The 18,237-nt window shown below is 43.1% G+C and overlaps 1 protein-coding gene across 2 annotated transcripts in view; it reads left to right on the top strand.

Annotated features, from left to right (window-relative positions):
* Window positions 1-645: 645 nt before the first annotated feature.
* The window catches only part of acsf2 (acyl-CoA synthetase family member 2), a 175,970-nt gene continuing 158,378 nt past the window's right edge, over window positions 646-18,237 (top strand). The window contains exon 1 of one of the 2 annotated variants that reach the window (XM_060844207.1): window positions 646-1,377. In XM_060844207.1, the coding sequence (XP_060700190.1) occupies window positions 1,253-1,377 (125 nt within the window). In that variant the 5' untranslated portion in view covers window positions 646-1,252. The remainder of the gene's footprint in view (window positions 1,378-18,237) is intronic. The other variant, XM_060844208.1, reaches the window with a different exon arrangement.

The raw sequence follows: 18,237 nt of genomic DNA, 5'->3' as shown, positions 1-18,237 counted from the left end.
GAGTTTTACTCTGTATTGAAACTGAGGGCTGCACCCTCCCTCAGAGTGTTCACATGTACAGTACAGACAGAAATTTATACTGTACCCAACCTGTGCTGGGTTTGAGGAAGACAATGTATAAGCAATTGAATTACTATCAGTTCATTGATTCCAGTTATAACATATGGTTGTAAAGTGACAGCACCAACACAAATTAGGGAACTCAGATCAATGGTTGGCATTAGCTTTAAAAATTGCTTGCCTGGTTGTTTCCTGCGAAACAAAACAACAAAAGATCTCCAGATGCCGGAAATCTGAAACAAAAACAGAAATTGCTGGAAAAACCTAACAGGTCTGGGAGCATCTGTTGAGACAAAGTAGAGTTAATGTTTCAGGTCCAGTGATCCTTCTTCAGAACGTTCTAAAGAAGCAGCCACTCTGGTATTGCTGGGACATTCCTGTTTTTTTTATTAAATGTTGCAGTGTTCTGGTAACTTTTGAAAGCAAATGGACCAAATGTCCGGATCTTCACCTTTGCCGTGTCTGCCAAATGTAAACTGGATCTGTAGGGGAATTCCACCTTAAACATAAATCACGCCTCATTGTATAAACCACCCACCATATCCCCAAGCTTTTCAATATATTTTGTTTTTTTGAAACTCTGGTATCCACAAAGACAAAAAGCAAAAATCGCTGGCGAAACTCACCAGGGTATTGGCTGGACGCCCAGTTTGTCATGCAGAATAACGTCAACAATGAGGGTTTAACTCAAGCGCCGGCTGAAGTTGAAGCAGTGAGCTTTTTTTTCCAAAAGAGCTGGCAGAAACACGATGGAGTGAACGGTATCTTTCTTTAATGCTGTATGATTACAGATGCGGATTCTGCCTCAGTGTTGCGGTGTAGTTGGAGCTGTTTACGGTTGTAGTGGACAACACTGAGGAACCAGTTACTTGCGTGGCGCTGGATTCCGGTCTGATTACTGAGTTTGCCACATTACTCTCCCATATCTCGTCTCTGGAGACTGAACTCTAACCGTGAGCAAAGTTGCAGTGTCACGTTAGCCCCTAATGATTTGTACAAACGCTGGCTTTCTTTCTGCTGTTGTGCCGAATTCTTTCTGGAACTTCCAGCTTTCATTTTGAGCAACTGTTTCGCTGATATTGGACTGGTGGGCGCTGCCGTCAGATTTTAGTGTAGATCGCGGAAGTGCAGTTGGAAGTGTATAAAGAGTGAGTACTAGGAATTTATCGACCTCTCCTTACCTCGTTTTGTAATGCTGGGCTTCGCTTTGGAGCTGAGGAGCTGCACTGGCCCCTTGAACCGGAGCTGGCGACTGTTTCGGGAAGATTTCTGGAAATGCAACAGTTGCAGCCAGACAAGAACACTTACCACATACAGGTAAAGACTGCCTCTGATTGAGACTAAGTCTCGGAGAACAGTTGTCTTCGGTCATTACAAATAAAAACATAGGATTAGGAAAAGAGAGAAATGACTAAGTCTTTTCTTTCCACTTTTTGACTCATTCCATAATTCACTTCGTGTGTGCCTGTCCAATGCAGTCTGCTCAGTATACTCTTCGAGTAAAAAATGAGGTCTGCAGATGCTGGAGATCACAGCTGCAAATGTGTTGCTGGTCAAAGCACAGCAGGCCAGGCAGCATCTCAGGAATAGAGAATTCAAGGAGATTTTTGTTGTCGGTCATCGCCGGGTCTTCTGGTCATTTTGGGACGAATGGTTGAAGTGTGGGGAGTAACTTGTATCAGCATATTTTAGAGTGTCTCATTCATCTTGTGTGGGAGGTAGAATATTTGCTGGCAGCTTGTGAATTGATAAGAGTATTATGTTTTGATAACATCCAAGGACATTCAACGTTAATTCTGTTTCTCTCTGCACTGACACGGTCAGATGTGCTGAGTTTCTCCAACATCGACTGTTTTTATTTCAGTTTTGCTTTTATAATAAGGGTAGTGTATTGAAATAAAAGATATATAATGCTGTAAAGTTTTAGAGGCATATCAGAAGATGTTAAAGTTTAAGAAACCAGCGAAGGATTACCGAGAGAAAAGAGAGAGAAAATGTTGTATAAAGGAAAGCTAGCAAGAAATATAAAAAAATAACAGAAGGAAGGCTTTGAAAAAATGCTATGTATCTGTCTTCACAGCAGGAGAGGCAAGATGCATTCAAGAATAGTAGAAATTCAAATGGACAACTGGGAGAAATGAATTCTGAACAATCATCATCAGGAAAAAATTGGGAATATTAATGTGATAAAATGCTAAAAAGTCTGTAAAGATAATGACCTGATAGAGAATCTGTTTGGCAAGTTTATTAGCGTTCTTTGAGGATTGTTATGAAGTTGAAGGCATGTACTGTACCTTTAAGAGAGAGAGAGAGAATACTGTTCTGAACTGAGACCTTACAAGCACCTGTATATATGGCAGTCCCAGAGTGCGCTGGAAAATTGAAAATATGTGACACTTAGCTGTGAAATGGATACTTGAGTTTTGGTTGCTGTTTTGACAACAATTTGAATTTAACCAAACAGTTAAAATTATGCCCCAGAGTACTAAAACCCAATTGAATTTGAAGTTATTGTTTTGCCAACATCAAACCAATGAGACAATCCAATGTTGGGAAGTATAAGAATGAAGACCTTTTGAAAATTGGTCAGAAAGCAACTGTCAGAGAGAAAAACTCTTGGAGAGCTAATTGCACATCTAACCTCTTACTCTCAAAGAAATTAGAAAACACTCTCTATCATAAGACCATAAAACCATAAGACATAAGAGTGGAAGTAAGGCCAATCGGCCCATCGAGTCCACTCCACCATTTAATCATGGCTGATGGGCGTTTCAACTCCACTTACCCGCATTCTCCCGTAGCCCTTAATTCCTTGTGACATCAAGAATCTATCAATCTCTGCCTTGAAGACATTTAGCGTCCCGGCCTCCACTGCACTCTGCGGCAATGAATTCCACAGGCCCACCACTCTCTGGCTGAAGAAATGTCTCCGCATTTCTGTTCTGAATTGACCCCCTCTAATTCTAAGGCTGTGCCCACGGGTCCTAATCTCCTCGCCTAACGGAAACAATTTCTTAGCGTCCACCCTTTCTAAGGCATGTATTGTAAGTTTCTATTAGATCTCCCCTTAACCTTCTAAACTCCAATGAGTACAATCCCAGGATCCTCAGCTGTTCCTCGTATGTTAGACCTACCATTCCAGGGATCATCCATGTGAATCTCCGCTGGACACGCTCCAGTGCCAGTATGTCCATCCTGAGGTGTGGAGCTCAAAACTGGACACAGTACTCCAAATAGGGCCTAACCAGAGCTTTATAAAGTCTCAGTGGCACATCGTTGCTTTTATATTCCAACCCTCTTGAGATAATTGACAACATTGCATTCGCTTTCTTAATCATGGATTCAACCTGCATGTTTATCTTTAGAGAATCCTTGACTAGCATTCCCAGATCCCTTTGTACTTTGGCTTTATGAATTTTCTCACTGCTTAGAAAGTAGTCCATGCTTGTATTCTTTTTTCCAAAGTGCAAGACCTCGCATTTGCTCACATGGAACTTCATCAGTCATTTCCTGGACCACGTTCCCAAACTGTCTAGATCCGTCTGCAGCCTCCCTACTTCCTCAGTACTATCTACCTGTCCACCTATCTACGTATCATCTGCAAACTTCGCTAGAATGCCCCCAATCCCTTCATCCAGATCATTAATATATAACGTGAACAGCTGCGGCCCCAACACTGAACCCTGCGGGACACCGCTTGTCACTGGCTGCCATTCCGAAAAAGAACCTCTTATCTCATGTCTCTGCCTTCAGTCAGACAGCCAATCCTCAATCCATGCAAGCAGTTCACCTTGAACACCATGGGCCCTCATCTTAGATTAGATTAGATTAGACTTACAGTGTGGAAACAGGCCCTTCGGCCCAACAAGTCCACACCGACCCGCCGAAGTGCAACCCACCCGTACCCCTACATTTACCCCTACCTAACACTATGGGCAATTTAGCATGGCCAATTCACCTCACCCACACATCTTTGTGACTGTGGGAGGAAACCGGAGCACCCGGAGGAAACCCACGCAGACACGGGGAGAACGTGCAAACTCCACACAGTCAGTCGCCTGAGTCGGGAATTGAACCCGGGTCTCAGGCGCTGTGAGGCAGTGCTAACCACTGTGCCACCTTGCCGCCCACAGTCACCTCCCGTGTGGCACCTTATCAAAGGCCTTTTGGAAGTCTAGATAGACCACATCCTCTGGGTTTCCCTGGTCTAATCTACTTGTCACCTCTTCAAAGAATTCTAAAAGGTTTGTCAGGCATGGCCTCCCCTTACTAAATCCATGTTGACTTGTTCTAATCCGACCCTGCTCTTCCAAGAATTTAGAAACCTCATCCTTAATGATGGATTCTAGAATTTTACCAACAACCAAGGTTAGGCTAATTGGCCTATAATTTTCCATCTTTTGTCTTGATCCTTTCTTGAACAATGGGGTTACAACAGCAGTCTTCCAATCATCCGGGACTTTCCCTGACTCCAGTGACTTTTGAAAGATCTCAACCAACGCCTCTGCTATTTCCTCAGCCACCTCCCTCAGAACTCTAGGATGTAGTCCATCGGGGTCAGGAGATTTGTCAATTTTACCACCTTTTAGCTTTTCTAGCACTATCTCTTTTGTGTTGGTAACCATACTCAACTCAGCCCCCTGACTCCCTATCAAAGGTACCTTTTCATGTGAAACATACAGTAAAAAAAAAGATGATCCAGGAAGATCAGCAGCTGGAAGAGTGGAGGCACAGCAGAAGACAGAGATGGTGTGGTTTTGAAATTAAGTTGATGTAATTTTAATAAGTGTCTTATTGTTAGAGAATTGGGGACAGATAATAAGCAATTAAGAGAAAGATTTATGAATAGTTTTTGTTTAATGATCATTTTTAGAGTTAAAAAAATAAATTGATATTAGTTTCTTTAAACAGTGGAATTTGGGGAGTTCTCTGTCACTCATATTTTAACAGATTATGAGGCGGAGGCAAGCTTTTCTGAGTGTTTGGTATGATTAATTGAGGGGATCGCCTATGTGTTGTAACAGTATGCGGGCTCGTCATGTGAGATTTGGACAGGTTTAGACAGATCCAGTCAGGGATTTTGTGGTATATACGTAAAGTAGTGTTATTTCTGTAATTATAATTAATTATACAAATGAACTCACACCAGTGTGTAATTGTTTCAGCCATGAGCTGAGTCAACAAGAATGGAAACTATGTGGAGGAAGTACATAATTGTTTTTCGTATTAGCTAAAAATGTATGCAAGAAAGAAACGGGACTGAAAAACAATGGTAGAAATACAGGCGAATCGATAAGATACTGGGAGGAGAGGCAGTTAAGCTAGATACATCTGTACAAACAATAGGTATAAACATCTGTTTCCTACTTTTACAGAAACACAGGAACAAACCCCAATTAAAAGGTTCTTAACGATAAGATGCTGTGAGGGGAGGAACAGATGGAGGGAGTAGATAATGGGAAGGAAAGGAGATGCCTAACAATGACCAACAGCAGGATGAGGTCAAACGGCCTTGTGAGGCCAGAAATAAGCATTTTGTCACAGACAAGGCCGGATAAGGCAAGAGATAAACAAGAGTAATGGGTGCCGTTCTTAGGGAAGTGCAAAATGTAGACGGGGAGGAGCAATGAAATAAAAAAAACATATAGAAACCAAATTATATAAGTATCGAGTATTCGTTGAATTCGGTGCGTGTTTGTCCCTGCCTTTTGGACAGTGGACATCACACTACTTGCAAGTTTAAAATAAATGACACTACTGATTCAGATCTTGTCTCGGACTGAAATTATTGAAGTGAGTGAGCTTTGTTTCTCACAGATTTGGAAAAATTTGAACAGATTTGGGGGAACGAAAGCTTCCAGCAGATTTAAACATTTGGCGATTAGTGTACTAGATCTTTAAATAAACAAATTTTCTCACTTAAGTTTTACGTTCAGTCACTTATGGTTGGTTAAATTAAAAATGAGGAAAATGACTCTTAACATTTCTAAAGAGGTTCTGAAGTTTGAAGATACTTCCCAAATTTGTCAAGAATGTTTAGAAAGACAAAGGAAGGATATACTTTTAGAATTAGCAAATTGGTTAGAATTGGGCTTAACCAGGGACAAAAGGAAAGCTGAAAATGCGATGGAGCTGGTTAAGCACTTAGGTGTATCAGAGAAACTTAAATTGGAAATGAAGCAACTGGCATTAGAAGATAAAGAAAGGGAGATAAAGTTCTTAGCTGAGCAAAAATAAAGAACCATAGAGTCATAGAGATGTACAGCATGGAAACAGAGCCTTCAGTCCAACCCGTCCATGCCAACTCGATGTCCCAACCCAATCTAGTCCCACCTGCCAGCACCCATCCATATCCCTCCAAACCTTTCCTATTTATATAACCATTCAAATGCCTTTTAAATGTTGCAATTGTACTAGCCTCCACCACATCCTGTGGCAGCTCATTCCATACACATGCCACCCTCTATGTGAAAAAGTTGCCCCTTAGGTCTTTTTTATATCTTTCCCCTCTGAGAGAATTTGAACTTCAGAAGTTGTGACTCAGCCAGAAAAGCCAAGTTAACAGGATGAAGATGATGAGATTGGATAGTGATATATACAAGTATGTTAAAGCATTGCAATATTTTGATGAGAAAGAGGTGGAAGCCATCTTTATTTCATTTGAAAAATTAGCTGTGCAGATTGAGTGGCTAGAGAACTGTGGGTAATGCTATTTCAAACTAAACTGGTAGACAGAGCTAGTGAGGTATTTGCAGCACTATCAGATGAGGAGTCAAGAGATTATGCAGATGTCAAACAGGCTATTTTGAGTGGTTCAGAAACATAAGTCTGACCTGGTTCCTTCTTTATGCAGCTGATGCAACTGCCACCTCCACACTGATTGATGATGTCACTTCCGCCCCCATCACGGCCACTCCCACAACCACTTCTGCCCCTCACAATTCCTCATGCATCACACGTGACATCACTTCCGCCCGTCACATCATCACTGATGCCACACGCTCAGTACCTTCCGCCACCCCTACTGCCGTGGTCACCACCACTTCTGCCCCACCAGCGCCACTCACCTGCATTCTGCTGACACGCCCCCCACAGACCCCACTGTCACTATCCCCACCCCCCAGAACCCCAAGCGGAACACTACCCCTGCTCATGACTCCACCCCCATTCCCTCCCCACCATACCCACTCCAGTTACAGGTTCTGCCCCCACTCCGAGCTTCACACCCACACCAGATCCCAGCTCCCAGCCCTGCCGAGTTTTCACCATCCCCCCAGACCTCCCCCTCACTGAGGACGAACGATCAGTCCTCAGCAAAGGACTCACATTCATCCCCCTCCATCCACACATCAATGAATTTAATACACGCTGTGACGTCGAACAATTCTTCCTCCGCCTCCGAGCTTACTTTCACAATCAGGATTCCCGCCCACCTTCCGAGGACCCCTTTGCCCACCTCCAACACACTGCATCCACCTGGACACCCCGCGCTGGCCTATTACCTGCCCTCGACCTCCTCATTTCCAACTACTGCCGGGACATTAACCGCCTCAATCTGTCTACCCTCCTCCCCCACTCCAACCTCTCACCCTCACAACGCGCAGCCCTCCAATCCTTCTGCTCCAATCCCAACCTCAGCATCGAGCTAGCGGATAAAGGGGGCGCACTGGTCGTCTGGCGCACTGACCTCTACACCGCTGAAGCCAAACGCCAACTCGAGGACACCTCTTCCTACTACCCCCTCGACCATGACCCCACCCCCCATCACCAAACCATCATCTCCCAGACCATACAGAACCTCATCACTTCAGGAGATCTTCCACCCACAGCTCCAACCTCATAATCCGGGAATCCCACACTGCCCAGTTCTACCTGCTTCCTAAGATCCACAAGCCTGACCACCCTGGCCGAACCGTTGTCTCAGCATGTTCCTGCCCCACTGAACTCATCTACCTACCTCAACACTGTCCTATCCCATCCAGTTCAGGAACTCCCCACATACGTTCGAGACACCACCCACGCCCTCCATCTCCTCCAAGACTTCCGTTTCCCTGGCCCACAACGCTTTATCTTCACCATGGATATCCAATCCCTCTACACCTCCATCCGCCATGACCAGGGCCTCCAAGCCCTCCATTTTTTCCTCTCCAGACGTCCCCAAGAGTACCCTTCCACCGACACTCTCATTCGTTTGGCTGAACTGGTCCTCACCCTTAACAATTTCTCCTTTGAATCCTCCCACTTCCTCCAGACCAAAGGGGTAGCCATAGGCACACGTATGGGCCCCAGCTATGCCTGTCTCTTTGTTGGCTACGTAGAACAGTTGATCTTTCATAATTACACCGGCACCACTCCCCACCTCTTCCTCCGCTACATTGATGACTGCATTGGTGCCACCTTGAGCTCCCACAAGGAGGTTGAGCAATTCATCAACTTCACCAACACATTCCACCCTGACCTTAAATTTACCTGGACCATCTCTGACACCTCCCTCCCCTTCCTGAACCTCTCCATCTCCATTAATGACGACCGACTTGACACTGACATTTTTTTAAAAACCCACCGACTCCCACAGCTACCTGGATTACACCTCTTCTCACCCTACCTGTTGCAAAATGCCATCCGTATTCCCAATTCCTCCGCCTCCGCCGTATCTGCTCGCAGGAGGACCAGTTCCACCACAGAACACACCAGATGGCCTCCTTCTTTAGAGACCGCAATTTCCCTTCCCACATGGTTAAAGATGCCCTTCAACGCATCTCGTCCACATCCCACACCTCCGCCCTCAGACCCCACTCCTCCAACCGTAACAAAGACAGAACGCCCCTGGTGCTCACCTTCCACCCTACAAACCTTCGCATAAACCAAATCATCCGCCGACATTTCCACCACCTCCAAAACGATCTCACCACCAGGGATATATTTCCCTCCCCACCCCTTTCCGCCTTCCGCAAAGACCGATCCCTCCATGACTACCTGGTCAGGTCCACACCCCACTACAACCCACCCTCCCATCCTGGCACTTTCCCCTGCCACCACAGGAACCGTAAAACCTGCGCCCACACCTCCTCCCTCACCTCTATCCAAGGCCCTAAAGGAGCCTTCCACATCCTTCAAAGTTTTACCTGCACATCCACTAATATCATTTATTGTATCAGTTGCTCCCGATGCGGTCTCCTCTACATTGGGGAGACTGGACGCCTCTTAGCAGAGCGCTTTAGGGAACATCTCTAGGACACCCGCACCAATCAACCACACCGCCCCGTGGCCCGACATTTCAACTCCCCCTCCCACTCTGCCGAGGACATGGAGGTCCTGGGCCTCCTTCATCGCCACTCCCTCACCAACAGACGCCTGGAGGAAGAACACTTCATCTTCTGTCTCGGAACACTTCAACCCCAGGGCATCAATGTGGACTTCAACAGTTTCCTCATTTCCCCTTTCCCCACCTCACCCTAGTTCCAAACTTCCAGCTCAGCACTGTCCCCATGACTTGTCCGAACTTGTCCTACCTGCCTATCTCCTTTTCCACCTATCTACTCCACCCTCTCCTCCCTGACCTATCACCTTCATCCCCTCCCCCACTCACCCATTGTACTCTATGCTACTTTCTCCCCATCCCCACCCTCCTCTAGCTTATATCTCCACGCTTCAGGCTCTGTGCCTTTATTCCTGATGACGGGCTTTTGCCCGAAACGTTGATTTCGCTGCACTTTGGATGCTGCCTGAACTGCTGTGCTCTTCCAGCACCACTAATCCAGAATCTGGTTTCCAGCATCTGCAGTCATTGTTTTTTCCTTCTTCATGTTGAGTTTAAAATAATTAAACACAATAATTTTGATAGATAGGTTTTGGCCTTAAAAATAGATAAAACATATGAGGCTTTAAGAGAGATTATTCTGTTGGAGATGTTTAAAAAATTCACTTTCAAAGATGATAAGAATTAATGTGGATGTACAGAAGGTTCAAGAAGTGAAAACAGAGGCAGAGATGGCAGTGAATTTGCATGGGCGCATTAGGTGAAATTTAACTTCCAGCAGGAATTTCATCCTGTGAGAGATAGATATTGGGAGAAGGTGAGATCCTTCACTACATAACAAAGAGTAGATCACACTGGGAAGGGTTTACCACAGGTGAAAAAAGAAGCCCAAGAGTGTGAAAAGAGGTGAAAGGCCTCAAGTGTTTTCACTGTAATGGAGTGGGTCACATGAAGTTACAGTGTCGGTGGTTTAAGAAGGGCACTGGGAAATGATGTTTTCAATGCCAGAAGGTAGGACACCTAAGATCACAGTGCTGGTCATTGAAGACAAGCACTGTGGGAAAAGATGTGGTAAAAGAGACTAAGCCAGTGGGATTAGTAAAAGCAGTAAAGGAGACCCGAGGAAAAGTTGAGGAGCTGAATGAAAGTGCACAGCCCAGGCAGGGGCTGGATATTGAGTTTAGTGCCCGATCTCTATAAAGACTTCACCTCTGTGGGTAAAATTTGCTCAGGAAGAACAGGGAGAGAATGGTAAGAAGATATCATTGAACCAAGTCGGAGTGAATGGAGTTTGCTAATTGTTTTAGTTCCCAAACCTGTCGGGACTCAACAATTTTGTGTGGACTATCAGAAGATCGACAGCATAATTAAATCAGACTCCTATCCAATACCAAGGTTGGGGGAATGTATAGAGAAAGTTTGACAAGCCATTTAGAGCGCAAAGTTGGGCTTACTGAATGGTTATTGGTAGGTACCGTTTCAGAGAAAGCGAAAGAAGTTTCTGCGTTCGCTATATCAATTCACAGTGTTGCCATTTAGAATGAAGAATGCACCAACCACATTCCAAAGACTCATGAACAGAGTTGTGGCCAGTTTAACAAATTGTTCAGTTTATCTGGATGATGTAGTGATCTTTAGTGAGTCATGGAAAGATGACTTGGTACAGTTGTTAGAGGTCTTTGAATGATTACGAGAAGCAAAGCTGATAATGAACTTAAAGAAAACAGAATCTGCGAAGGCAGAGTTTATGTTCCTGGGACATGACGTTGGACATGGAAGGTTGACCCCGAGCAATGTGAAGATGAAGGCCTTCGAGGAATTTCCATGACTAACCTCGACAAAGAAGTGCTTCGGTGCTTCGATTTTTGGGACTGAGCAGATTCTACCGGAAGTTTGTTCCAAACTTCAGCAGCGTAGTGGCACCCCTAACAGATTTACTAAAGAAAAAAAACAAAATTTCATTAGACAGAACAATGCCTGGAGGAATTTGAGAATTTAAAAGCAGTACTAACCACAGCGTCAGTTTTAGCTACACCAGATTTTTTTTAAACCCTTCAAGTTTGCAATCGATGCTTGCAATGTAGGAATTGGAGCTGTACTATTACAGGAAGATGGTGATGGAATTGTATGGCCAATCGACCAATTTTCAAAGAAACTCAACTCCCACCAGAGAAAACATTCTATTGTCAAAAAGCAGTTATTGAATTTGGTACTGGCCTTACAACATTTTAATGTTTATGTGACGAAAAATGTGTCGGAGATGGTTGAGTACATGGACCACAATCCTCTTGCATTGTTGGAAAAATCTAAAGACAAAAATGAGACTATTTTGTTGGTGTCTTATGCTACAGATTTTTAATTTACAAATCGTACATGCTGCAGATCATAAAAATGTGATAGCAGATGTGTTATCGTTGATTTAAAGGAAATGCAGATAGGATTTGACTGATTCCAATGTTATGTATATGACCTGAAATTAATGACTTAAGTATTTTTATAGTAATAGGATTAAGAATCAGAGAAAAAAATGAAGCCATCTAGTCATTATGATGATTCATTTTTTTCTTAAGGGGGGAGGCATTATGTACTGTACCTTTGATAGAGACAATGTTGTTCTGAACTGAGACCTGTGTATATGACTAAATGGCAGTCCCAGAGTGTACTAGAAAATTAAAAAATATGTGACATTTGGCTGTGAAATGGATACCTGAGCTTTGGTTGCTATGTTCACAACAATTCAAACTTAACCAATCAATTTAAATTATGCCCCAGTATACTAAAACGCAATCGAGTTTGAATTTATTGTTTTGCCAACATCAAACCAATGAGACGGTCCAATATTGGGGTGGGGGGCGTATAAGAATGCAGACATTTTGAAAATTGGTCAGAAAGAAACTGTCATAGGGAGAGAAACTCCTGGAGAGTTAATTGCCCATCTAACATCTTGCTTGCAAAGTGATTAGAAAACACTCTCTATCTAAGGGGTGTGGGCTTGTGGCACAACGGAAGCACATCTGACTCCAGATCAGAACATGGTGTGTTCAAGTCATGTCACTGCAGCTCTATTAAGGGCCACACAGTGGTTCAGTGGTTGGCACTGCTGCATCACAGCACCAGGGTCCCAGGCTCGATTCCAGCCTCGGGTGACTGTCTGTGTGGAGTTTGCACATCGTCCCCACGTTTGTGTGTGTTTCCTCTGGGTGCTCTGGTTTCCTCCCACAGTCCAAAGATGTGCAGATCAGGTAGATTGGGCAATTTAGCATGGCCATAATGTTAGGTGCATTAGTCAGAGGGAAATGGGTCTGGATGAGTTACTCTACGGAGAGTCGGTGTGGACTTGTTGGGCCGAAGGGTTGTTTCCACACTGTAAGTAATCTAATCTAAAGGTATTTTTCATACGAAACATACTCACAATAAGAAGAAAGAAGATGATCCAGGAAGATCATCTGCCAGAAGAGGGAAGGCACAGAAGAAGAGAGAGATTGTGTAGTTTTGAAATTAAATTGATGTAATTTTAATAAGTGTCTTATTGGAACAGCATATTGTTAGAGAGTTGGAGGCAGATAATAAGCAATTAAGAGAAAGATTTGTGAATAGTTTTTGTTTAATCACTTTTAGAGTTAAAAAATAAGTTGATGTTATTTTGTTTAAATAGGAAAATTTGGGAGTTCTCTGTCACCCATATTTTACCAGATTACGAGGCAAGGTGAACTTTTCTAGGTGTTTGATTTAATTAACAGAGGGGTTCTCCTCTGTGTCATAACAGGATATGATAAACAGGTTGGATAAAGAGGAAACAACAGATATGCAGCTCTTAAAGTTCCAAAAGACATTCAATGAGATGCCACGAGGTAAGAACTCATGGTATCCGGGATAAAAAAGTATCATGAATATTGAATTGGCTAACTAATAGGAAACATAAAGTTTACATAAATGGATAATTTTAAGGTTGGTAAAATATAACTGGTGGAAAGCCACAGACATCAATCACTATTGTGTCTTTAATAATTTATGTCCTGCAGTAATGATGAATAAAGCTACTGAATATATGTAAGGAGAAAAAAAAACATTTAATGATATCAAGACAGCTAGGAAAGTGATTTGTGAGGAGGATACAAAGAGTGCACAAGTGGACAAAAAATTGGCAGACATGATATTATGGGGTAACATTTTAAGAATTGTTTAACTGGAGAATGTCTGGTAGAGAAGGATGCTAGCTTTTTGTAATAAGTGAATAACTAAGAGTTAACATACAGGAACAGAAATTAATTAAGAAGCTATCGGAATATCAGCCTTTATTGCAAGGGGGAATGGAGTGTAACAGTAGGGTTTTCTTGTTACAGCTGTAAAGGGTATTGCTGAAACCATATTAAGAGTAGTAAGTAAGTTTTGGTCTCCTGGTTTAATGTGGGATATACATGTATTGAAAGCAGTTCAGAGAAGATTCACAAGGCTAATTTCTGGGATGAAGGGGTTTGTCAAGTCCTGTTCTCTCAACTCGCAAATAGCCAGCTTCCAGGGGAGGGCAAAGAAAACACTTCAAAGACACCCTGAAGTTTTCCTTGAAGGAAGGTGGTATTGACCTTATAGATTAGGAGAAACTTCTTTTCAGTTTTCTAAAAGACAATCACTTGTCCACCAAATTGCATTATGTCTTCAGTAACAACATCTTAATGATGAGGTTGACCAATGGCGGAGAAGGAGGAAAAGAATTAAATGTCGCACTCAGGATCCCAGTGCCCCAGGAATTGTGTGTCTGCAGATCTACAGGTTGACAGCCAGGGTTTTGAGGAAGGGTCACCAAGCCTGAAACATTAACTTTGCTTTCTCTCCATGGATATTACCAGACCTGCTGAGTTTTTCCAACAATTTCTGATTTTGTTCCACATCCGTAGTATCAGCCTGCTCAGTCACACAAAAACTTACAATAGCGACTCACAGTCCTGAACTCAGGTAGATATTTAAAGAAAAGATCAGCTGACAAATGTATTTTGCCTGTTATATCCCACGTGTCTCTCTTTAATCCATTCTGCATATAATTCTGATTCTAGATTAGAGAGGTGCTGGAAAAGCACAGCATATCAGGCAGCATCTGAGGAGCAGGAAAATCGATGTTTCGGGCAAAAGCCCTTCATCTATTAACCTATTCCTGATGAAGGGCTTTTGCCCGAAAAATCGATTTTCCTGCTCCTCGGATGCTGCCTGAACTGCTGTGCTTTTCCAGCACCACTCTAATCCAGAATCTGGTTTCCAGCATCTGCAGTCTTTGTTTTTACCCTGCATATAACTCTGACTCTAATTTTCTCTAGCATATGCCCTGCATCTTTGCATGTGTTTCTGTGTCATCTATTATTCTCTCTAATTTGATCTGCTAGTGTTTATATCTGTGTAGGTTCTGACTGTCTCCATGACTCTCTCCCTGTCATTCATTCTCACCCACTCTCCCTATCTCTCTCTTTCTGGTCAACTAGTGTATTCATTTATATTTACACTTTATGTTTGAATAAGCACATTTCAATACAAAGCTGGAAGTCCCAGTTGCAGTGATTATGAGTTTAGTCATATACTGTAAACTGTAGTCTGAGCTGAAGTAAAAGCAAAAACTGTAGATCCTGGAAAACTGAAATAAAACCCGAAAACGCAGGACTGGTAGTTAACGCTTTGAATCTGAAGTCATAGAGTCATGCAGCATGGAAATAGACCCGAGTCATACCATAGGTTTCAAAGTATTTTTTAAAAGCCAATTAGCACAGTTGACTCGACAGCTACTTTGTGAAGTAGAATGACGCTAACAGCGTGGGGTCAGTATCTGTAGTGGCTGAGGTTATCATGAAGAATTCTCCTTTTCAACCTCTCCCCTTGCCTGAGGCATAGTGAACCTCCGTTTAAACCACCAACAGTAGTCTCTGTCTCTCATGGCCGAGCAACTGTGTGGTTTGGTAAGGTCATACTGATGTTAGCTTACTTACCTTTCCATAATTCCATGTGCTAAACCAGAAAGCTCTTTAGGTATTGTGCTATGAAACATTTCAATTGCCTTTCACAATAATAAGCTTTGTCCAAGCCCCATTTGCCAGATTGCCTCACATGGTGGCTCCCCATCAGTAAATGGTGATGAAGGTTATCTCAGAGTACAATGGGATCTTAATCAGATGAGTTGATGGTCTGAGGAGTGGCAGATAGAGTTTAATTTAAATAAATGCAAGGTGTTGCATTTTTGAAGGCAAATCAGGGCAGGACTTATGGTACAGTTAATGGTACAGACCTGGGGGTGTATTGCCGAACAAAAGACCTTGGGGTGCAGCTCAAACTTCCTTGAAAGTGAGGTTGCAGGTAAACAGGGTAGTGAAGAAGGTTTTTGGTATGTTTGCTCTTATTGGTCAGCACTGTTACAGCACGGAGGTGGAACCCCTCTGTTAATTAAGCCCAACACCTAGAAGAACTCACCTTGCCTCGTAATCTGTCAAAATATGAGTGATGGAGAAATCTTAAATTCTACTATTTAAAGAAAAAATTTATTTTCTTAACTCTGATAGTGAACACTAAACAACAACTATTCATAAATCCAAGCCCCCTTTTTCTTAACTACTGACTACCTGACCCCAACTCTATAAAAAAATGCTGTACCAATAACATACTTGTTAAACATTACATTAACTTAATCTCAAGATCACACAATCTCGGTCTGCTCCTGTGTCTTCACTCTTCCGGCTGTTGATCTCCTTGGCTGCATCTGTGTCACCTTTTACTCCCATGAGGAGGTTGAACAGTTCATCAACTTCAACACATTCCACCCTAACCTTAAGTTCACCTGGACCATCTCTGACACCTCTGTCCCCTTCCTGGACCTCTCCATCTCCATCAACGGTGACTGACTCAACACTGACATTTTGTACAAACACACCAACTCTCACAGCTACCTGGATTATACCTCCTCCCACCCTACCTCCTGCAAAAATGCTATCCCTTATTCTCAATTCTTCTGCCTCCACCACATCCACTCCCAGGAGGACCAGTTCCACCACAGAAGACACCAGATGGCCTCCTCCTTGAAAGACCGCAATTTCCCCTCCCACGTGGTTGATGAAAGATTTAAAATGGACTGATGAGGGTAATGAACATATGGATGAGCTGACAGAGGAAGTGAGTTCTGAAGTAAGAACTGAGTTCTGAGGAAGGTCACTCAAAGTGAAACGTTAAGTCTGATTTCTCTCCGCTAATGTTGCCAGACTTGCTGAGCTTTTGCAGCGCGTTCTGTTTTTGTTTAAGGCCCATAACTGAAGCTGTTGTATCAATACTGTGTCTGAAAGGATAGCTCATTGGAATTCTGTAGCAAGTAACTGAGTCCTGAAAGTCTTCGCATCGTTATGAGGCACAAGTCAGAATTGTGATAGAATATTTTCCACTTGCCTTGATAAGTGTACTCTGATAACGTTCAAGAAGCTTAACGTTGTCCAGGACAAAGCAGCTGATTATTGGCACCTTGTCCATTACTTTATGTATTTACTCCCTCCATAACCGTTGCATAATGGTAATAATGTCCACTTGTATATGGTACTCTATAGCAACCTGCTAAACTTCCTCTGATAGTACCTTATAAAGTCACAATGTATATCTGCTGACATGAAAAAGGACAGAAGACTCATGAGATCACCAATTCCTGTATGTTCCCCTTCAAATCACTCTCTTCCTTAATTTGGAAATGATTTCATTGATATTTCTTAAACACCTGAGTCTAAACCCTGCAACTTCCTCTCTAACATCACTGTGCATGTACTGACCCAACATGGATTGTAAGGATTCTGGAGAGACTCACAACAACCTACTTAATGGCTCAAATCCTCCAATCCTGACAACATCCTTGTAAATCTTTTCTGAAGCCTCTCAAGTTTCACAACATCTTTCTGATAAGAAGGAGACCAGAATTGCACGCAATATTCCAACAGTGGCCTAACTAATGCCCTGACAGCCACAACATGACCTCACAACTCCTGTACTCAATACTCTGACCAATAAAGGAAAGCATATCAAACACCTTCTTCACTATCCTATCTACCTGCGACTCCACTTTCAAGGAGCTATGAACCTGCACTCCAAGGTCTCTTTGTTCAGCAACACTCCCTAGGACCTTACCATTAAGTGTATAAGTGCTGTGAAGATTTGCTTTCCCAAAATGCAGTACCTCACATTAATTTGAATTAAACTCCATCTGCCACTTCTCAGCCCATTGGCCCATGAGATCAAGATCCCATTGTAATCTGAGGTAACCTTCGCTGTCCATTACACCTCCAATTTTGTTTTCATCAGCAAACTTACTAACTATACCTCTTATGCTCCCATCCAAATCATTTATATAAATGACGAAATGTAGTGGACCCAGCACCAATCCCTGTGGCATTCCACTGGCCTCCAGTCTGAAAATCAACCCTCTGTCTTCTACCTTTGAGCCAGTTCTGTATCCAAATGGCGAATTCTCCCTGTATTCCATGCGATCTAACCTTGTTCACCAGTCTCCCGTGGGGAACCTTGTCAAATGCCTTACTGAAGTCCATATAGATCACATCAACCACTCTGCCCTCATTAATCCTCTTTGTTACTTCTTTAAAAAACTCAATCAAGTTTGTGAGACATGATTTCCCATGCATAAAGTAATGTTGACCATCCCTAATCAGTCCTTGCCTTTCCAAATACATGTACATCCTGTCCTTCAGGTTTCCCTCCAACCTGCTCACCACCGTCTTGCTCACTGGTCAATAGCTCTTTGACTTGTCCTTACCTTCCTTAAACAATGGCACCACATTAGCCAACCTCTAGCCTTCCCGCATCTCACCTGTGACTAACGATGATACAAATATCTCAGTTAGAGGCCCAGCAATCACTTCCCTAGTTTCCCACAGAGTTCTAGGGTACACCTGATC

This window comes from Hemiscyllium ocellatum, chromosome 25 (assembly GCF_020745735.1).
Source record: "Hemiscyllium ocellatum isolate sHemOce1 chromosome 25, sHemOce1.pat.X.cur, whole genome shotgun sequence".
NCBI lineage: Eukaryota > Metazoa > Chordata > Chondrichthyes > Orectolobiformes > Hemiscylliidae > Hemiscyllium > Hemiscyllium ocellatum.
This window is presented reverse-complemented; position numbering and strand designations above follow the sequence as displayed.